We start from the raw sequence: 22,849 nt of genomic DNA on the forward strand, positions 1-22,849 counted from the left end.
AAAGTCATGAAGTTATTTTGAGAAGTGACGGCCTGTTTCAGAGGCAAAAAAAAAGAATTAACATCCATCCATCCATCCATTTTTTTAAGCCGCTTCTCCGTCAGGGTCGCGGGGGGGAGCTGGAGCCTATCCCAGCAGTCTTCGGGCGGAAGGCAGGATACACCCTGGACAGGTCGCCAGTCCATCGCAGAAAAGAATTAACAGAAGAAGTTAATTTATTTGTAGTTCATTTGTAGTTCAGGGTGTTTCTTACTCACCTTCTTCTCTCCCACGCCGTCATTCCTTTATTCCACAGCTTCAAATACACGCAAGCGGACCATTATGCAAATTAGACGATGGCGTCACTCAGCGACTGCTAGCGACTTTTAGTACAGCCAATAGCCGCTTTCCTTACCGAGGAGATGTCAACACTGCGGGTAAAGTGATGAAGCAGAATGAGCGCATATGGACAGTAGACTTTCTGCAGCCTTAAATCCCGTCTGATTATAGCATTTCGACTGTTATGGTTTTGAAATGTTAAACATGTTACAGTAGTTTCCTGTTACCGCTTACAAACGCTTGTCTGCCATGTCTTGACTTTCAACAGGGAATTAAGTCAAGTCACAATGATTTCTGGGTAAGTTCTGCTAGTGACCACTTGGTTCCTCGGCCCTCTATAAAGGCTCATCTAACTCACTTCACTTCAGCTGTTAAAGTCATGGAACGGCGCTTAAGATTTAGTCGAGGATGGCGTCGTAATGACGAGGAAAAGTGGACGAAGGCTTCTTAAAACCGTTCAAACAGGTGGTGTGCCGAATTCGGCACCCCTTCCACGAGATGCACCCCCTCGCCGGAGCGCGCGCGAAGTCTTTTGCTCGAAAGCGGAGGTAATCCGCTTTTACTGTACATATATCGATTTGATGAACTTACAAAACACCACTTTAATTTTGATCAAGAACACAATAAATAGCTTTTAAAGAACAGAAACACCCCAGAAGTTCTTCTAAAGTACAGTGACTTGTAAATAGTACTACAGAAGTGTAGTGTAGCCCACATACACCGCTGCTTACATATTCTACGGCATAGGAGTCTGCATTGACCTTGTATACAGCAAAACCTGTACGTTACTATTTGTCAACATATGAATATATGATATATCATATACATATGAATTTCACCGACTTATCGTGTCATGTTTCTCACCAGTCTGGATCAGGTTCTTCAGATCTTGCACTCTAAAGGCAGTGACGTGTAAAAAACTCAGGGGATGCAACTCATTATAAATTGGGATATACTCTTATTGCTGCCATTCAACTTGCATGGATACATACCGTTTGCAAATGCACACTGCTAAAATAATTTCATGGTAGGCTCGAAAGAAAGAACATGACAGGAAAATGCTTTGTATAGCAGAATGCTGGCCAGAAAATGCCAGTTTTTGCTAAATAGGTGTTGCATCCCTGAAAAGGTATTGCAGAAAATACACACTGACCTAAAGTGTATATTACTAACATATTTCATAGTTCTATTCATAAAAAAAGTTACAAGAAGATGCATTTCAAGTGGGTCCACCTGTCAGGAAAAGAACCCTGTTAGATCTGGCTGGGGGTTGTATACTTGTATAGGTTTCACATGTTGGTCACAATTACGTGTGAATAAAAACATGTTATAGATGTGTCATCCTGCCAGGAAATACACCCCCACTAAAATCTGGTTACGTGGTTGTTGCATCCATGAAACTCATACAGATATGGAATATTGGTCCAAAATATGTGTGATTAAAAATGTGTCATAATTGTGTCAACAGGAAGAAAGTTATTGGGGGATGCCTTTTAAGGCAGACCACCTGCAAGGAAATGTATCCCCTCTAAAATATGGCTACATTATGATTATGTCCGTGATACTCATACAGGTGTCGCATATTGGTCTAAAATATAAATTACTAAAAATGTTTCACAGTAGTATCAACAAACCTGCTGGGAAATGCACTGCTTCTCAAATCTGGCTAAATTATTATTACATCCAGGATGCTTATACAGGTCATGCATATTGGTTCCAAAGATGTTGAAGGGACAAAGATTATCCCCCATAATCTAATTTGAATATTTTGAACAGACATGGCAGTGACCAATGGTAGAGCTGTTTGTGGCACACCACCTTTCCCTTTCTTTTATTTGGCCATTAAATGTAAGAATACTTTGTGGAGTGAGTGGTCATTTCCCACAAATATGGATCATTTAATGGCCAAATATAAGAAAGGGTGCATCTCGTGAAAGGTGGTGTGCCACAAACAGCATCCCCCTGTAACTGTAACCTATAGCCACTGCATAGTTGATATAAATTAACTAATGTATGAAAAACACCCGTTCATAATTTATGTGATGCTATATGCTCCAAAAACCGGTGGTCGGTATAGTGTAGTGGGTAACATCTCTGCCTTCTACGCTGTAGGCTGGGGTTCAATCCCCACCTTGGCAAACACCCTACGCTATACCAATAAGAGTCCTTGGGCAAGACTCCTAACACTACCTCTGCCTACCTGTGTAAAAATAATCTCTGGATAAGAGCGTCAGCCAAATGCCATAAATGTGAAAACTAAAACACATATTGAATTTCAAAAGTAGTATAGATTATGAAATTTATTTAATAAAGAAAAATTTTTTTTTCAGGATAACAAACATACCAAGGAAACATACATTAAAGAAAATATAAAGATAGAGAAAAATAATCTCTTGTTTGGCTTGTATTATTGTTTGTATATTGTTGTATTATTATGTTCACTTAACCTCACACACAAAGGCTTAAAGCTTAACGAAAATTAGCAAATCAGAGAGAGAGAGAGAGAGAGAAAGGCAGATAGACAGAAAGTGGTGGGGTGAGAGCCCTTGCAGGTGCCTTCCCCATCTAAAACTTCATCGAGGCAGTTAGAAGCTTTTTCATATTAGATGTAAATGAGACAATCTACTTATATAATTACTGATCCATCATTACAAAACTATTATAATATAGACTTAGATAGGCTTAGAAACAAAACTGCACAGCCATTGGTGAGATTCAGTCAACAAAGATACAGTGTCTGATAATCTTATCAAGAGTCTCAGGCATAATTGTGACCAACATGTGAAACCAATACAACTATCATAGATGCAACAACCCCCAGCCAGATCTAACAGGGTTCTTTTCCTGACAGGTGGACCCACTTGAAAAGCATCTTCTTGTAACCTTTTCTATGAATAGAACTATGAAATATGTTAGCAATATACACTTAGGGACAGCATGTGTTTTCTGCAATACATTTTCAGAGATGCTACACTTATTTAGCAAAAACTGGCGTTTTCTGGCCAGTGTTCTGCTATACAAAGGATTTTCGAGTGAAAGACTCCAGCGAGGGGGTGCATCTCGCGGCAGGGGTGCTGAATTTGGCGAAACACCAGCACTGACACATGCAGCGAGGGTCATTCTGTACAGTGTTACCCATCACAGGCAGATCAATGAAGGGATATTAAATAAACCAAGCCCAAACCTCTGAGTGCAGAGTTTCATTTTATTGACATTTGAAAACATAAATAAAGTAACAATATTTCACAATCACACAGCAAGGAAATGGTAGACTGAGTATTAGATACTGACTAGATGACACAACCACAAAGGACAGAAAATACAACCCCCTGGCCAAAACCTTCATCTTAACCACACTGTACACATCTACCCCTGCTCACCATCCTCTGACTGAGACACCACCCACCACACAGCGCGCCATCCTGACTGTCCTTTGCAGCTGTAGCAGCTAGACTTGACCCTAAATAATGGAGCATGATGACTTTTGTATCTTCAACCAAAGCACATGAAAAAGCACAGGCCTGTGAGAACAGTAGCAAATGAATGTCAGCCACTTTGCTATAGCAGTTCCTTTAACAAGAAAAAAACTTAAGAAATAAATATTACATTAGAAGAAATAAATATAATTTATGTTGAAAAAATCTAATGCTACCTCCTCCACGACATGGCCCACAATGCTCCCTCCTCAATGCTGAAACTGATGGAATACAGGATGCTAACTACATAATGATGCAACACCAATAAATTATTCTGCATTAAGATTCCTATAGCATGTTCTAGCATCATCTGCAATGGGTCTCTTTGGGGAAAACATAACAAGGATTTAACCTGTGATTTACTATTTACTCATTCAACAACTGCTACTCAAACATTGGTTTGCATCGCACAACCCACCATCATTTCTATAGACCATTTGTCATTTTCTGTTGTAAACTCAAAATTGATGAAAATAAATAATACAATAACATCCAAACTAAGCACAAAGTCTACATTTTGTCTGTCATTACAATATGGGAGGACACCCAGATGAACATGTGCAGTTACGGTGTGTAATTACAAACTCAAAAGAGGCAAAAACATGGCAACACAGTCTAAGCAGCACGGTTCTTTGAAAGGATAACTGTGATGGGATTCTCATATAGCCATACTTGTCACACATTGAAATTTACAGATTGTTACCCTACTGTTTACCTACGATGTAAAGGCAGGCAGAAATGAGTTATACATTGTACAGTTCATGTTTTTTGCAATTTGCTGTTACTGTGAATGAGGTTTTTTTTCTTTAGCAGAAGTACTGATACCTTTCCTGATATTCAGCACATTGGTGTGCTTAACAAGTGGACAGGACGCTTTGATTATCACGACAGTGGAATTTTCACTTGGGTGAATGCAATACCCTGTTTTGTTTAATGTCAGAACAGTCTGGTTTTGATTGGATACTGATGTAAATGCACCATATATTGTGTTTAAGATGGGAAACAAAGCAATGTTTCTGCTTTTAAGTACACAGATTTATGGCAGCATATTCCAGCCTTTTTTTTTTTCAAATTACTTAAGACATAATACAAATTCAAATGCAAAATTTGTAGTTGCATTTGTATTTCTGTGTGGAATAGCTAGAAAATTTGGAAAAGCAATTAAATCTGTTAATCCCTGCCTATTTGTAACAAGTGTGTTAAAACAGGGAAAGCACTAAAACATGTAGTGTTTGTCTAGGACTAGTGTTTCTCCAACAGCCTGTGAGCCTCTGCCTGAAGCCAGTCACTGTGTCACTAACATTGGTGCTCCTAGTTGGTCGTAAGTCACTTCCACGCCAAACAACATAGAATGACGCTGCGCAGAATTATCCACGGCCCGGTTGGCAAGTGGTTGCCATTGTTGCCTCCATATTGTAAACAAGTGTGCCAGTACCACAAAAGTTTATATGCTTCCAAAAACACATTCTACTATTGCTCTGTTTGGCTATATAATATAGTAGTATGTGGTCTTGGACGCATTATACACAAAAATGCAAACGCAAATACATTTTGCACACTCACTTGGGAAATACAGTTATAAATACATATTTCAATTAGCATTTTCAAATCTGCATTTGAATTTGAGTCCAGAATACACTGCCATACATATATTAGGTTTTGCTGAAACAAAGTCTGATTGTCATGATTCACTGAGTCTGTTACACAATAACAGAAAATGTCCTGGGGAAAGCCTGTCTTGCATAGTGACAGACAATCCATGCCTCAGGATACCTGATCCAGCTAATGAGGTAATTAACAGGCCCTTTATGAGCGGAATCAGATGTATTAAGACAGAAAACCGTTGAAACTATGCAGGACATAGGATCCCCAATACCAGAGTTCAGAACCATTGAAATAATTCCTTAAATGGGCTTCAAAACTACGTGTGTATGACTTTGTGTATAATTAAACTCATGTACATCTGTAAGTAGGATATCTTGCTTCACACTGTTCACATTGTACATACAGAATGTGCTGTAAGATTTTCTGTGTTAAAAAAAAATCAATAAATAAATTACATTAAACTGAATTACACACTTTAAACAGACATGTCCTGTTTGGATATTTGGCAAGTATAGACCTTCTTGTCTATAATTCTTTTAACCCCTTAATATCCCAGGCATATTACAGGTGTTATTATCATTAAGTAGCTACAGGGACTTGAATGCAAACTGGCTGAGCTTGACTTACAGAGGTGTGTAACAAAACTTGGGCCTACTGGTATGCCCTGGTCATTGAAGGAGTTAAAACGTTGAAAGTGGGTCATGCAACATTCTGCAAACTTAAGAGATAACTGGAGATTTTTACGGACGAGTGCTTGTGTGTATTGTATTCAGCTATATTCTGATCTTTGGGGACAAAAATAAATAAATATTGGAAGTGTATACAGTATGTGCAAAATGGTTAAATGTTCCCAAGTGATTACTGATCTGAGATTTTATATTTATATCCCCTCTCATAACAGTTAACAGTATTTAAATAAGCATTGAGTAATGGAAGCTGGTCCAACATCAATGCACAGCATCGAGGCAACGTCTACACATTGCTACAGATATATGCAGAGAGGGTGGGGGCAGGGAGGAGAGCTGAAGAGGCAGCCATCACTGCGTCAGAGCTTGGAGGATGTCCTTCACGAGCATCGTACCGATCACCATCTTTTCACAGTTCACCGTAAGCAGGGCTCCTGCTCCATCCTTCCTTGTTACAGTGACCAGCACAAGGCTTCCGCTGCTGACGGTTTTCCCAGCAAACCTGGAAACAGGTGAGGAAGGAGGAGGAGGAACAGGAGGACTGAAGTAAAGAAAGTTCAACAGTGCAACAGGCCAGAGATAAAGAAAAGAAATAGGCAGACATATGAAGAGCAAATTTATGCACTAAACCATAACTCTACACACAATATTACCCCTTAAACTGCTCACATATGAGGGAGAGGGCTGCTACTCGCCCCAGCAGGTATTGGGTTTCAAGCTCACATACAACATTGAGTTCTGTTTGATCTCAGTGTTGTTTTCTAATTTTTATGTAGTAGATTTTTTTTTGAAGGATTACACCTAAATTAATTTCTTAGACCTACACACATTCCCTCTCCCTCTCTCACCTATAGCTGCATTTGAAATAGCTTTACAGTTTAAGTGAAGATGTCCTCGAATGAAACCAGGTACACCAACCAGGTAAACTAGATGTAGTGCAAGTTCAGCAGTATCAGTCTCAGTCAAAGCAATGATGATAAGAGGGATGTTTGATTTGGTGGAAGGTCACACTGGATCTTTCCTCTTGCTCGTCAATCTCACCGAAAGTGAGAAAGGGAAATTCCACTGAATTTTCAAAATTTCTTCATAATTAATCTCACAGAAAGTTAATACATGATTATGATTATGCTGCCTGAAGTCTGAGACATTGTTTTATAAGAGCTGAGGTACATGTATGTATCAGCAATTCTGCAAAAACATACTAATAATAAACATTGTTCATAGTGTTGCAGACATGAAAGATGTTCAAGTGCTTAGTAACGAAGCTTTTATCACTGTGTCTGTGATAATCTATCCACTATTGTGTGTGCACAGGTTTGGTTTGGGTACAGATTTTCTATTTAGCAATAGCAGTTGGGCCTAGTTAGGTCTCAAAGTCACAGGCATGGGTTGGGTTTGGGTGCCAATTTCATGACTGTGCAGACCTCTAATATGTGCTCACACTTTAATTCCTCTTAACTACATATATACACGTATCTACAATTACAGAAGTCTTAAAATATAACTTATGATTAAAAACGGATCCATTTATATAGCCATTTCACCTAATTAAGTACTAAATGGCCTTAAAGATAGATGTATACTGCTGAATGAATCTCCTGAGAAGCTTGTGCACACAAATTGCAGTGAAAGCTATGGTACTCACAGTATTTTGAAATTTGTAGGTTTTTAATGTGAAGTACCTGCTTTCTTTATCTGAACCACAGGGTACTCTGCTGAGGTTAGCCGTGGAGGTGACTCTTTCTACGATGACATGTTCGCTCTGACACTTCTCCCCCAGGGTTAGCTTCTCTGAGATCTCATTCATTCCCATCAGCTGACCTGCAGGTAAGTGAACAAAACATCACATGATCCACTACACAAAATCAGCACTCATGATTGGCACATCCAATAGTGCAGCAGAGCCAGTGCACCTTAAACAGAAAGGAGGACCACTGGTCATCATTAAGCACATTCTGTTGAGTCTACAATATAAAACAATATAGAAAGGTACTGAAGTTAGTATCACAGACTGACTGGGATGCATAAACTCTATAAATATGTTCGAGTGACTACATGTGCTAAAGATACATACTAAATGGAATTTTTAGACTTCTGTGATTATTACGATTCTGCACAGCATCCACTCAGCAAAATCCTCAATGTTGTATTCACTCTTAAACTGTTCATTTGTGTTCAGCTTAAACAAAGACTGTAGGTGTTATTTCAACACCAAGGATTTTGCTGTGCAATCATAATACAACAACAGTTTGTGTTGTGTTGCTACTTCTTACTCTAGGTCTGTCACTGCATGTATAGTTGGTGCAAAAGTCAAAGACCATCCTTCATTTTTAAAATTTCCAGTCAAAACATCCATTAAGAACAATATTCATTTTCCAAAATACTTCCTAAGATAATAGATACAAGATAATGCACTTGAAGAGAAAAAAACAGGAGTTTCCAGGAGATCAGAAAATTATTAAAAGAGAGAAAAAAATGTAACTCCCAACAACCATTCAAGACAAGAGACCATCAAAACTGTCATTATCAGATAAACAGAGCATAAATCTTTGAGAGGAGAAAATCAAGCTCCACTCTTAAAAAAATCCAATTTCAGTCTATCCTTCCACTGTGAGAAGACAACTCAACACTAAGAGTCTGAAAGGATGTGTAGCTGTCAAGATGTTACTGAGAATAAGAAACAGATAAAAACAATCATTAAATAATTAGAAGCAAAAAAATGCAACCAACTTATAAGACTGAAGTCTTTTGAAGAATGAAAGCTGTAACAAATGCCAAAGGGTAGTCACACTACATAAAGAAAAATGTTATTATATTTAGTTATTGAGGTTGGGTAATTTTCTGTTAAATACATTTTCTGTTTCTTTTGACACTACAAAATAACTTCTACGCAGTGGCCATTTTGACTGGAAATAAACACAAAAGGTGGCCTCTGGTTTTGCATCGTACTGTACGCTGAAATAATTTACATAGGGCCGGCCTCCCAAAAGCATCTCAGTGTTAAAATCATCTTAACTGAATCAACTTTGTGCATGTTTTTGGGAATCCCAGCCATAGTATTCCTTTTTACATACTGACCTGCACTATTATAAAAGTGACTGGTAAGGTAATCTATTAGAGATTGAAACAGAGCATCTAAGTATTCTTAAACACTGCTGCAGAGGTTTAAAAGTACTTAGACACTTCATTTCCTGTGTTGGCATTTCCGGAGTGCTTCCTGATGCACTGTGTGTGGGACATTTCGGGGCGTTAGTGGCTTCACAAGGCTCATTCCTGGTGGGATGCAGCGGACTGTTCACCCAACGCTCCGTGAAACAGCAAATGCACAGTTATGGTCACTGTCACCATGGCAATAGCTAGGTCTGACAATGAGGGGAGCAGCTAGAAGCAGAGGGAGCAAGATAAGAGGGGCTGATGATGTGTGAAGTGGGGCGGGTGGGGTGGGGTTGAGGCAAGTGGCAGACTACCAGCATAAAGGAACCAGGTCCGTAGGAGGAACTTACCATGTAATAGTGTCTCTATTGGACGGCAATAGAATAAACCCACACACAGAGGGAAAAATGAAGAATATGACAGAGGTTTAAATATATACAGTCATTACTTTCAGCTGGTGTTGAGAGCCACACTGACGCAGGCCAAGTGTTGTTTAGCAGTTAGAGTTTAAACAGTGAGACAGAATGAATGATCTGATGGATGGTAAAACTTTGCTCTATGTAGCATGTAAATGGCACAGCAATTATAAGACACTTCTCTACATGCTAGCATAGTAGATGCAGCAAGTGTAGCAGTGCTACATGCTAACATCAGAGCAACTGCCTGTGACCAGCTTGCCTGAAACTAGACTGAATAAGGTGCAAGGAAAGTGAATAAGCATTATGTATTTAACTACATCCTGATCGCTGAAAAACAGTTAATAAACCAGAGCTAGAAATAATCCAGCAGCAATTGATGGATATAAAACAAGGTTTACTTCAGCACAGAAGAACTGCCAGGGAGATTTGTGATCTCACCTTGCTCCTTCTTAAACTCGTTCTCTGTCAGAAAGGCAGGCGTCATCAGTTCCCCCACTGGTGGTTGAATCGACACAAAGAACTTCCGGATATGAGTGCTGAACAAGAACATCAAACTCATCTCAGAAAAGATAATCCATGGTGTTCCTTATGTGCAAAATCAAAAATACTTGAAACAAAAATAATAATTATGGAGAAGTGGGCGTGGCCGAGCGTCAAATGCGGGACAGAGAAGCAGGTCTGGCTGAACCAGCAGGCTAAGTAGCTGATGATGCTCACCTGTACCTTGTTTCTGCCAGCCTACTTATAGCCATCTCACCCTGCAGTAGTCGGCAGAGCCCCGAGAGAGGAGAGAGAGGTTTGCTGGGTGGAGGCTCCTGCCCCTGAATACGCCGCCATGTGAGCCTCTGACAGCTTTGTGGCCTCGTCCATCGATTCTGGTTGGTGGCACTGGGCCCAAGCTGCTGTCTCCTCAGGTAAGCGGGTGATGAACTGCTCCAGCACCACCAGGTCGAGGACCTCCTTGGAATCGCACTCTTCTGACAAGAGCCACCTCCTGCAGGAATCTCGGAATTGTTGCGCCAGCACAAAGGGCCAGTCAAAGGTGCGGAATAGCTGACGGTGTTGCTCCAGAGTTCAACCAACCCTCTGGAGGACGGCCCTTTTCAGCTCGTCGTACTCCAGCTGCGATTGAGTGGGGAGCTGTTGGACAGCAAGCTGGGCTTCCCCCGTGAGCAGCAGTTGGATCGGACCGGTCCTTTTTCGGCAACCCCCAGTCTCCCGCCGCTCTCTCAAAGAGCTTCTTGAATGCTTCTGGGTCGTCTTGCAGAGTCATCTTCGAGATGGAGATGGTTGCTGGAACTAGAGTACTGGTGGCTGACAACAAACTCCGGAGAGGCTTCCTGTCCACCTCCTGGCTGTGAGCCAGGGCCTCAAAGCGGGCCTGGTTTTCCTGTTGGACGTCCAGGAGAGCTTGGTGTTGGGTCTGCTGCAGGAGGGAGAGGGCTTTAACTAACTCTCCAAGCATTGAGGACTCCATGGTGACGTCCATCCACTCCTTCCCGGGTTTTGGCACCAATGTGTTCTTCTTCTTTCGGCTGCTCCCTTTAGGGGTCGTCACAGCGGATCATCTGCCTCCATCTTGCCCTATCCATTGCGTCCTCTACTTTCACACCAACCATCTCCATGTCCACCTTCACTACATCCATAAACCTTCTCTGAGGTCTACCTCTTCTCCTTCTACCCGGCAGCTCCATCTCCAACATTCTTTGCCCAATATATCCACTATTCCTCCTCAACACATGTCCAAACCATCTCAACCTGGCCTCTCTGGCTTTATCTCCAAACTGCTCCACCTTCACTGTCCCTCTGATCGGCTCATTTCTAATCTTGTCCAGCCTTGTCACTCCCAACGAAAATCTCAGCATCTTCATCTCCGCCACCTCCAGCTCAGCCTCCTGTCTTTTAGACAGAGCCAGTCTCCAAACCATACATCATAGCAGGATGCACTACTGTCTTGTAAACCTGTTTTGGCACCACTATAATGATTTTTAATGGTGGGTGGAGGAAAGACGCCGGGGGCAGGGGGTGAAAGCAGAGAGCTTTCTTTTACTGTCTCAAACAAAAACACTCGGCTTTTCAGTCTACAAAATAAGGCACGGCTCACGGAGACTTTTCAGTCCTTTTTCTCTTCCACTCGTTTAGCTCCACTCAGTCAGCTCAGTTCAGCCCGGCTCTGCTCTTGCGCCTTCACTGGTCTCCTTCTCCCTTGGGGCTCTGCCACCTACTGAAGCGAGAGATGGCTATAAGTAGGCTGGCAGAAACAAGGCACAGGTGAGCATCAGCTACTTAGCCCACTGGTTCAGCTAGACCGGCTTCTCCGTCCCGCATTCGACGCTTGGCCATGCCCCCTTCTCCACAATAACAAAATAAAAATACTAATCCTATTTTATAACTGAATTCACTCATGATATTCAGGGTAAAAGTGTTCATGGGGCAGTACATTTGGAACTTTAACCACAGAATATTGTGGTCACAAAATTCCATTTGTTTTTTCCCCCACATAGAAACAAGCTCCTGGGCCCTGATGCTTATTGTGAAGCACAAGATGATGACACAACATCAGAGGTCTACTAATAGAGTTATTATAAAAATGAAAGTTGGTTGCCCACCAAAGCTGGAAGTTGGCTGCTTGTGTGGAGTCGCAGAAATCAATGCCCATTACTACATTAACTGACTCGCCTGCAGGTAACACCTCTGTGAAGAAAAAGCAGTAGATCACATGAGAAAGACAAGTACACATCACATTTCACAAGGTGGGCTGTTAAAAAGATAAATCCACCAATTTATAAACATTTCTAAAATAATTAATTGTTGAGATAATGACATTAAGCATTTTGATGTGAAACTGTGCATTTGCATTTAAATGTACTAACTCTAATTTCTTTATAATAGCAGTGGCAGGAACCAAGGTTTGCAATTTGTACAGTGCAAATATAGAAATTCTATTTACTATTTAAAACTAACACTCAACCTACACATGTCTTCTACGTTTCTATACAAACATTGATAATATAACATAATTTCCAAAAAAGTTGAGATGCTGTGCAAAATGTAAATAAAAACAAAATGCAATGATGCACAAATCATTTAAACACTATATTTCATTGAAAACAGTACAAAGACAACATATCAAATGCTGACACTGAGAAATTTTATTGTTTATAGTGTTATTTTAAATATGCCCATTTTGAATTTGATGCTAACAACACATTCCAAAAAAGTTGGGACGGGGCAAAAAAAGTATGGTAAAGTTGTGTAATGCTAACAAAACCTAGTGGTTAATTGAAAACAGGTCAGTAACAAGACTGGATATAAAAAAGCATCTCAGAGAGGCTCAGTATATCAGAAGTAAAGATGAGGAGGGATTCACCACTCTGTGAAAGACTGCAGGATCAAACATAAAACAGCAAAGAACTTGGGGATTTCATCATCTACGGTACATAATGTCATTAAAAGATTCATAGAATCTGGAGAAATCTTTATATGCAAGTGAAAAAAAACAGTATTTGCAAACAGAAATTACTCTGTAGTGAAAACACTGTATGGACTCAAACCACTGTCTGTGAAAACAGTTTGTCGCTGCATCCATAAATGCACATTAAAACTCTAAAACGCAAAGAAGAAACTATATAAACAGGATCCACAAACCCTGCCTTCTCTGGGTCCGAGCTCATTTAAAATGGAGAAAGGCGAAGTGGAAAAGTGTACTGTGGTCTGACAAATCAAAATTTGAAATTGTTTTAAGAAATCATGGACACTGTGGCTAAATACCACTCTGTTATCAGTGAACAGTTTAAAAGCCAGTATTCATGATAGTATAGGGGAACATTAGTGCACAGGGCATGGGTGACATGGACATCTGTGAAGGCACCATTAATGCTGAACAATATACATGTTTTGGCAACATATGCTGCCATCCACATGATGTCTTTTTCAGGGAAGGCCCTGCTTATTTCAGCAAGAAAATATCAAACCACTTTCTGTATTGAAAGAGTCTGTGTGCTAAAGTAACCTCCCTACAGTCCAGACCTGCCACCTGCTGAGTACATTTTGTGCATTATGAAATGGAAAATGCTGCTAATGAGAACTGTTGAGCAGCTGAAGTCCTGTATCAAACAAGAACAGGAAAACATTTCACTTTCAAAACTATAGCAACTGGACTACTCAGTTCCCAAATGCTTACAGTGTTGTTAAAAGGTGATGAAACACAGTGGTAAACATGCCCCCATACCAACTCTTTTGGAACACGTTGTTGACATCAACTTCAGAATGTGCGTATAATTTTCAAAAATAATACAATTTTCAGTTTCAACATTTGATATGTTGTCTTTATAGTATTTTATAGTCCTTTAAAATATGGTTTACTTGATTTGCACATAATTGCATTTTATTTTTATTGACACTCTGCACAGCGTCCCAACTTTTTTAGAACACGGGTTGTAGTAAAATTTTTGAAAATCCCCCCAAAAAACATTATTTGTAAACATTTAGTGTCTTAATTGTGAGGTAGCATTTAGAGGCATTAAACTAGAACATTCTCTAGAACAGCATATCTCATATCAAGCCACTCTGAAAGACCTTACATCTCAATTATTTAATTATGGAGAAATTTGGAAAATCTGTAGAATTCCAAAAAATAAAAATATATACTATGTATTCGTGCACCACTAGAAGAATGTAACATTATGATACAGGTAACTATACTAAACAAAGACAACCACTACACCTCCATTTAAAATCTAACAATATTTTTATGGCTGACCAATTTCTGGAAACTCCTTGATCCTCATGCCAGACTGCAGTTTGGGCTCTTCTATGTGCAAGCTCTTTGCCTCAGAAGTAGTGTTGTTGGTGAACTGGATCTGCACAGCCACCATGTGAGGGTCAGGACTAAAGGGCTGTCTACTGAAGCAGTATTCCACTGCTAGACCCTCGCCCGTGATCCGGTGCAACAGCTCATACAGCCTCACAGAGCTGGATGGGGCGATAGTCTGAAAACATGAAAAAGAAACCAGGCTTTACAAAGGTGTAAAGTAGAAAGTACTTTTCAGGCAGTTTTAAAAGAAAGCAAAAAGAAAGATGTGGTATATGGGACTCACAGTGGGGGCAAGTACCGTGTCCGTCAGTGACAAGCCCTCTAGATCAGTCACCAGACTGTTGGACAGGAAGCTGTTGACGGGGGTCACTTGAGGTGAGGGTGTAGGCTCAACTGAGGTAGAGAATACCAAAGTGTTGTTAATGATGATAGATGTGTCCCTTCACAGTCAATATGACGTTCTTGCCTTATACTAGATAGGCTTATGAAACATCATTAAATAAATGGACAGATTTTACTTACAGTCATCCAGATCTAGTAGTGACATTTCCTTGGTCTCTTTCTTGCTTTCTTTTTTGGTCTGCTTTGGAGGTGGCTTTGATGCAGCTGTCTGTAAAAACATAAGAAAACATACACCAGAAAACACATAATGGTTGGTCATATATATTTTGCTGACATGTGGCATCTTCTGTGTGTATTAACTCTCAACTAAACAACATAAAAATGAAATCATTGAACTTGCGTTAGGAGAAGGAGCGAAATTATTACATAGCAAAAAAAACATCATAAGCCTTGTTCATTCTAATTTGAACTACTACATTTTAAACTTTAAACGATCATTAAAAAGCAGAGTATTTTTATTATATCTTCAGTTTTATGACACAAGTTGCACAAGTTCAGAGCATGCTTTTCATGTCATCAGCCAATCTGGGATCAATTCTCTGTGTTCCTAGCGTGGTCAGTGACATAAAATGGTCAAAACAGACAGCACAGACAACATTATTTAAATGAACTCATTCTTCACTTCGGTGATGTTGGAGCTGCAACTACACAACAATCAGAGACCTATGAGAGGATGACAGAAGTCAATGTTTGCAAATATCCACACTACAGTTTAAAACTGTGTTTTCAAATCTATCTAGCCCCGGAGATCTCTTTTAAAAATATGGTGGAAATAGCACAAGGCCACTGGCAACATAACACTAAGAACATTTATAGTGGTTTCAATTTTGTCCCTAACTAACTACAGTATCTTCTGGAGCAGTGAGAGCTTTATTGAGAGAAAGAAAGAGAAGAAGCCACAGCACACTTGTAGGCACCTCTTGCCAGTCTCCACTGAGACCAATTTGCCCCATGCTGTTGTCAATTACTTTCTCTTGTTGCAGGGTGGTGGGAAGGTGTGCGGGGGAATGGGGCTATGGAGTAGTAGGGGAAGGTGATGGGGTTCCAGAGAAACATAGAGACATGGTTAGAAGGATGGTGTGTTTGTCGTGGGGAGCAGGACTAGAGGTGGGTAGGGCACAGTAAAACCATACTCCAGTAGAAGAGTTAAACGACAAAATGACTCCAGTTGAAGTAAAAGTAGCCCACAGTAAAGACAACTTAAATCTGAGTTTTAAAGAACAGTTAAAAAGCTACTGAAATATAGAGAACTGCAGTAGAACTTTTGGCATCGATCAGCACAGGACCTGAGGTTTGTTAGGCTCTATTAATTACTTTTTCAATAGTTTTGGCCAGAAAATAAAATGTTAAGCTCAAAAGTTAGAGGTTCATGGCACTGCAAAGCAGTTCAGATGCTAAAATAGAATTAAATTAAACCCAAAAAGAATCGGAAAGTCCATCAATGTGTAAGTTATATAACATTCAGCTAAGCAAATGTAACTATTTGCTACCCACCTCTGTATATGATCACAAATGAAAATGAAAAAAAAAAAAATCAAATTACAATTAAACCAATTACAGAAAACTTTACTTAAGCTAAAGTTGCAGCTGATGTTATAGTGTGTTCAAACCTTCTTCTTCTTCTTGATGTCTGTGTCTGACTCGGACTCTTCCTCAGACTCTGACTCGGACTCACTGCTCTCAGACTCGCTCTCATCCTCACTCTCTGACTCAGTGCCACTTCTCCGGTCCTTCCCTCCTTTTCGGATTCTCTTCTGCTCCTCTCCGCTGCTCTGATCACTGGAAAATTAATGTTGCACATATATAAGTTCTGAGCACAAAATGCATTTTCTTGCTGGTAATAGCTGAAACAATTAAGGTGAAACAGACCTCTCAGCACTCTCAGGTTTCTTAGGTTTGCTCTTGTCTACTTTCTTCTTTTTCTTTGCCCTCTCTTCCTCTTCATCTTCCTCCTCTTCCTCTTCCTCCTCAGACTCCGATTCCTCCTCACTCTCTTCACTCTCTGAACCAGAGCCACTCTCCTCACTGCCACTCTGTGACCCACTACCTGAGTCCGACTCTGCAGAGGAGCGAGAGAAACGTATAAATCCATGAGTTTTGAGACTAAAGCAGCATTCACACTATTGGGGCAAATGCATATTGCATGCTGCCCTGTACAGCGCCAACATTGAGCTACTCCAGCACTCAAGGTGTCGACCAACCCATCACAGGGATTAAAAAAAATGTTTTAAACGGACTCTGTTGTGAATAAAGAAAACCTGTAATACATCCTATGTGTTTTTTGATATTGTACAGTGACATGTTTCAATATATGTTAACTTTTAACTCTGCATGCTGAATAGCTCCAGGCAGGTCGGTGCAGGGGGCAAACAACAGCTTCAGTAAACATGAACACCCAAGATATGCACAAAAACGTTTTGTTGTGATAGTGTGAGCAGTAATCTTTAACTATGCTGCAAGCCACATGCTTAATAAGCTCTAAAACACTATGAAGTAAATCAGTAACACTTATCTAATTGGTTGCATCCTTTATAACAGTGTATAACAGACATTTCATTATCAGGCCCTGTGCACCAAATGGTGCCACAGCTTGGTCTCCATAGTTACCACTGTCAGCTGACTCTGTGGGTCCAGATTCTCCCTCCGAGTCAGAGTAGAAAGGCTTTTCTACCTTCTTCTCCTTTCGTTCTTTCCTGCTGGTGCATTTAGTCCATTCTGGAACCTGAGGAAGACCACAGGACACTATCAACACACAGACACTCACACGACTCCGTATGTGTTCAGTGTTAAGAAGAGGTGAGGCACTGTGTGGCCATGAATGCCTCTCCCACCACTACAAGCTGTAAATGCAAATTTCTGATTTTGGAATTAACATGCTACCTTACTATTTGACAGCTCTTTTCTTTTTCCGCTTTTCTGAATTATGTATTCAGCGAAAGGTGATGCATTCATGGTCACTGCTGTACTTATTAAGTATTGGGAAACATCTCCTTAAAGAAATCACATCCTAAAAAGTACCAAAGGGCCTTCCCTGGAGTTATTACAGTGTTTTAGTGTAATGCTACATACAGCAGTTTTTCAACAAAGGGATCTCAATGAGGATAAAGTATCATAAATTAAGAATGCTACAGTAATAGAGGAGGGCAGTTGGCACTTTATGAGGATCCAGCTCTTTAAAGGTAGAGACAGAAAATGAAGCTGAGCTGGGGGCTTTAGGCTGATCTAAGCACTGGACAGACACTAGGCTAGGCTGGGTGAGAAGGGTTATGGCTGGACAGGCGCTAGGCTAGGCTGACTGGCAGAAAGCACTTTGGGTTTGGCACTACACGGATCGAGACTCAAAGATGCGCAGAGCTCTTTGTGAACTGACAGACTCACGCTGGTTAGAGTCGTGACTCTTTCGAGCAGCCTAATAACCTGGCGGACAGGAAAGAAAGAAAAAAAGAACGAAAGAGTGATGGGGTGAGATGATGAGAAGAAGAGCCCAGAAAAGAACAGAACAGAAAAGGTTTAAAAGGTACACACAAGGATTCAGGTTGCACTTTTCAACATTATACTGCAGGTACATCAGGTATGATCCCATGTACAATAAATCATTACCTTAAATGTAGAATCTTATAGTACTCTGTTATAATACTACTGAAATCAGCAGTCAGAATGACTGTCGCTCTACCAACCAGAAATATGTTACGGTACTGCCACTTTTGTTTGTAGAATAGATAAATTTGTTGCAAAATATAGTTGAAATGGATCCTTAGTTATTATAAAGCATGTGTGAGCATCTATTGTGTTTAGTAGCAGTGTTATGGTAGCCTCTGTAAGTTGTTCAGCAATGGAAGTGCAACAGAAATGAGATGAACACCTGGGTTTGGATGAAGATGGAAGTTAAACATGGACCAACAGCAGATTTCAGAGTGAGAGAGGATTCAAACACACAGACACACACAAAGGCAATGCTTTGGTAAAGGGAAACTCGGTCTGACTTCTCCTTGTTTGCTTAAAAGAGTTTCACTAATATTAAAATTGCTCGGCAGTCTTTTCATAACTTTACCAGCAAAAAACTTACTACATCAATAAATAACTAAATGCATAACTAAAGTATCACTTCAGAAAGCCTTAACATATAAATTCTTGCTCTAGTAGCAATTGGTCAGAACAAGAAAAAGGCATGAGACAGCAGGAGGGGAAGCCACTGCACACTTGCAGGCACCTCTCGCCAGTCTCCAAGGAGACTAATTCGCCCCTCACTGGTGTCTATAGCTTCCTCTTGCTGCGAGATGGTGATGTGGTGGGAGAAGGGATGAGGGGTCATAAACAGATAAACAGAAATGGTTAAAGAGGGGAACAATCAAAGGGGTGAGGTTCACTAAGTTGGGGGGGGTTAAATTACAAACAACACAACTGACTCTGCAACAGGAAATCTGCATTATGAGTGGTGTAAAGTATGCATTATGAGTGATATAAAACAAGCACACAAAAACACTGCTAAACTGAACAAAGAAAACTGAGCAAGGACAAGACACAAATCAAACAGAGCACCCTGCTTTGAGTTACGGTTGCACCGTTACAAGCGCAGGTAGATTTGATTTGATCTTAGCCCTTTGGAATCTCTGCGACACTGGGTATGGAGTGGCACGTTTTAATGGATTTTAACAGCAGCCTCATCTCAGAAAGAATAGGCCTCCTGTTCTCTGTTACATATGTCATCATTTCATTCAGATGATTTGTTTCATATTTGCATTCCACAGATAGACAGAGCAAACCTAGACTCAACTCATCACTAGCTCTGAAAACTTGAAAATCTGACTGCAGTGTTTCCCAGCCCAGTGCAGCACATTTTTGCTCCAGCCTAACCTTAAGGACATGTATACTATGTTTTCAGTGCTATTAATAGGCTTATTCATGATTAACTGCACTTTGCCCTGGTGGTTGTGAGATTAGCTGGTTGCAGTTCGGGAAAGTGAGCTGTCAAGTCAGACAGACTCACCAGCAGCACCCCACATGAGCCAGCAGCAGAAGGATATACATTTGATATTCACATGTGAAAAAAGTAAGTCTACAGCCGTTGCGTATGTCTACACGGTTGTCTGTAAAACGTCTGGCCAATGAAGACCAGGCTCTGTCTTCATCAAACAGTCTCTAAGCTTGTACAGGTGGGCTATGAGCACTGTGGGGCATTGCTCTGAAAAATATAGCCACTTTGCCCCTGCAATGTTATAATCTATATCGTTGTGACAAGCCAGTGGCACTGATGCAAATCAGACAAAAAATATACCTGGCATTCATTGTACCAGGTGACAATCGGTCTGCATAGCCCATGTTAAGTCGAATAAACTGACGTGTGTTAGAAATTGTGGACTCTCTGGCAGGGGCTGAGGACTGGATTTGAAAACACCATTCCTAGAACTTCAGTTAAGTGCCTGCTTACTACATAATTCAGCTGGCTGAGAGTTCTAGAATCCCAGTACACTCGCCTGGGACAGCAGAACTTTTTATGAGTTGAGATGGTTTCAGTCTGAGTGTGGAGTGCAGGCTTTATGAGGGGTGAAGGACTCTGTGGGCACTGCTCTTCCAGAGGGCCCAGCAGAAGACTGGCAAGGATGGTATGACATGGAGATGCCCCATGGGCATCTGAAAAGGCCTGACACTAAGCAAGAGCATTATGCAGTAATACAGTATTACTCTTCAGAAGTGGAGCCTGCTAATTTCTCAACACTCAAAAGCATAACACTCCTCCTTCATTTGGCACAGGGACAAAATATCCTCTGTGACTTCGCGTTCACCTATAACACCCAAGACTCAACAGGAGTGCAGGATGAAGTGCTGAGAGCCAACTGGAATGCAGGATGTGTGACTATGCGTGATGAGGGTGGAGTTATGCTGATGAGCGAGGAGAGAGATAAAAAACATGGCTGAGGGGAGAGCCGATTTTTGTCAGGGGGTTCATTTTTTCTGATGTGTCCTGCATGTTGGGGCTCCCTCTGGTGGGGCGGAGGAGCAGTGCCCACAGGCCTGAGCCCCAGGGCCCTGCCTCTGAGAGTAACTGTTCCCCCTGCACGCACAGAATCCTTCACCTCCACGTTGCGCACGGAGGGGTCAGGTGCCGACTCGGGCCAGTCAGGCAGCTCCTGGTAGCCGCCTGCTTTGGCATTCAGCAGGTGAGACAGCGAACCCAGCTGGAAATGGTCTCGGTCTGTAAGGCAGAAAAGCATACAACAGACAAGAGAGATCACAACTCAGCTTCAAACTTCCTTTTTAGAGGTGAGATAAGTCAATAAAAATATGACAAGAACCTAAATTGTAAAAAGTGGGGCAGTCAGAAGCTGATTTAAAGTCTTTGTGTGATTCATTGTGATTCACTGTGAAATATTGCTTTTGTACAATTATTTTGTACAGGTATTTATTTGCTTTGCTTTGTTTCAATGAAGGCATTTATTTGACCAGAATAAAACCAGTTGAACCACTTCTCAGGTTTTTCTGCTCTAACATACCCACATCTATTCAGGAAATACCTTAATTTGCTTATTTGTTTTATCTGGTGTGTCAGAGCAGGACACAAAACATGACAATGCAGGATAGGGAGTACTCCAGGACCAGGGCTGGAAACTACTGCTTCACACATAGACCCTTAGCAGAGTATGAACGTGTCTACGATAATTATAATATGCAAAGCATGTATGAACCACTATTTTGGTTACAAATTAATTCATTTCCTTACTGGCAACATTATCAGAACATTAATGAAAATCTAAATCACACAATCAACAATAACATTTTTTTTTAGATTTTTTCTAAGCCTAATATTACTTAAAGGTCTGTAGTTCTGTATTATTAAAATTGCATCATTGAACCTACAAAAAGAAGATATCTGCAGCATTTTGTGCAAGTATTTCATAACTGAATGTTGCTTTACCTTTAAACGGAGACTCCAGCACAGGTGCAGGTTTGAGGGCAAGGAAAAGTTTCTTGGCATATTTGCTTAGAGCTCCACTCTTATCGGTAGGGACAATGAGCTGACGGATGAACCGTGCCCGGTCTCTGATGTCATAGTTCTGGTCATATTTCGCCAAGTTGAGCACATACTGTGTAAGGAGCTTAGTCTAAAATGAAGACAGAGAGAGAGAGAGAGAGAGAGAGAGAGAGAGAGAGAGAGAGAGAGAGAGAGAGAGAGAGAGAGAGAGAGAGAAAGGAACGATTTTGAGCTTTGTGTATGTGTGGGCATGTGTTTTTGTGCATATCACTATCTCAGCGGTGTGACAGACAGACTGACTTGGTCACGCCTGATAAAACAATGACGCACACTTGTGTTTCAGGACTGTCTCTCACACGTGTGCTTAACCTCTCTCAGGATTTCAAAGTACAGTCCCCTTCTGAGACAAGAAGATTTATTATGTAGTCCAGTGTCCTCCAAACTGTGGCATGCATACCCCCAGAGGTGCCACCAATGATGTTATATGTAAATTTAATTTAAGCTGAGAAAATAACTATCAGTCTAGCTGCCGTTACAGCATATTGGCAGTTGTGCACAAGATAGTTTCACTTTCAAAGAAATTAAAAGGTTTAATTTGCATTTGTTGTAAGTTTGTAGTCTGTTATGATTAGCACTTAGCAATTAGGATTTTGGTTACATCTTTCTACAGCTGTTTTGTGATGTGGCTGGAGTTGCCTTGTACAGGCATCATAATGTAACGGCAGCCCCATTTAATGTGGAATGGAAAATTCAAAGAAGAAGCTAACTTCAGCTTCATTTCTTTGTCTTGTATCGGTGTTAAAAAGTGAGCAGATGATGTTAGTCTGCTGAATGTGCTCTGCACATGTGTGAGTACTTTATTCATGTGTGAGTACTTTATTCACTGTACAATTCTCTTTGACTCTCTCATGCCTCTCATTTCTGTGCTCTGACCAGCACCCCAGAGTGTACCACACCTGTGAGACAGGTCTCAGAAGCATTCCACATATTACTTGTTCTGTATT

At 40.8% G+C, this 22,849-nt stretch overlaps 1 protein-coding gene across 10 annotated transcripts in view; it reads right to left on the minus strand.

The window, feature by feature from the left end:
- Positions 1-3,505: 3,505 nt before the first annotated feature.
- LOC108432724 (adaptor related protein complex 3 subunit beta 2) overlaps positions 3,506-22,849 on the minus strand; it is a 60,642-nt gene continuing 41,298 nt past the window's right edge. For 2 of the 10 annotated variants that reach the window (XM_037542716.1, XM_017706773.2), the window contains exons 16-29: positions 21,789-21,975; positions 20,950-21,068; positions 18,254-18,292; positions 17,483-17,597; positions 16,745-16,934; positions 16,486-16,654; positions 14,996-15,083; positions 14,757-14,866; positions 14,420-14,648; positions 12,267-12,351; positions 10,096-10,193; positions 9,589-9,603; positions 7,768-7,906; positions 3,506-6,587 (exon numbers count right to left, since the gene is read on the minus strand). In XM_037542716.1, the coding sequence (XP_037398613.1) occupies positions 6,437-6,587; positions 7,768-7,906; positions 9,589-9,603; positions 10,096-10,193; positions 12,267-12,351; positions 14,420-14,648; positions 14,757-14,866; positions 14,996-15,083; positions 16,486-16,654; positions 16,745-16,934; positions 17,483-17,597; positions 18,254-18,292; positions 20,950-21,068; positions 21,789-21,975 (1,734 nt within the window). In that variant the 3' untranslated portion in view covers positions 3,506-6,436. Of the gene's footprint in view, positions 6,588-7,767; positions 7,907-9,588; positions 9,604-10,095; positions 10,194-12,266; positions 12,352-14,419; positions 14,649-14,756; positions 14,867-14,995; positions 15,084-16,485; positions 16,655-16,744; positions 16,935-17,482; positions 17,598-18,253; positions 18,293-20,937; positions 21,069-21,788; positions 21,976-22,849 lie in introns of all 10 variants that reach the window. The other 8 variants (XM_017706780.2, XM_017706776.2, XM_017706778.2 and 5 more) reach the window with 6 other exon arrangements.

This window comes from Pygocentrus nattereri, chromosome 11, assembly GCF_015220715.1.
Source record: "Pygocentrus nattereri isolate fPygNat1 chromosome 11, fPygNat1.pri, whole genome shotgun sequence".
Lineage (NCBI taxonomy): Eukaryota > Metazoa > Chordata > Actinopteri > Characiformes > Serrasalmidae > Pygocentrus > Pygocentrus nattereri.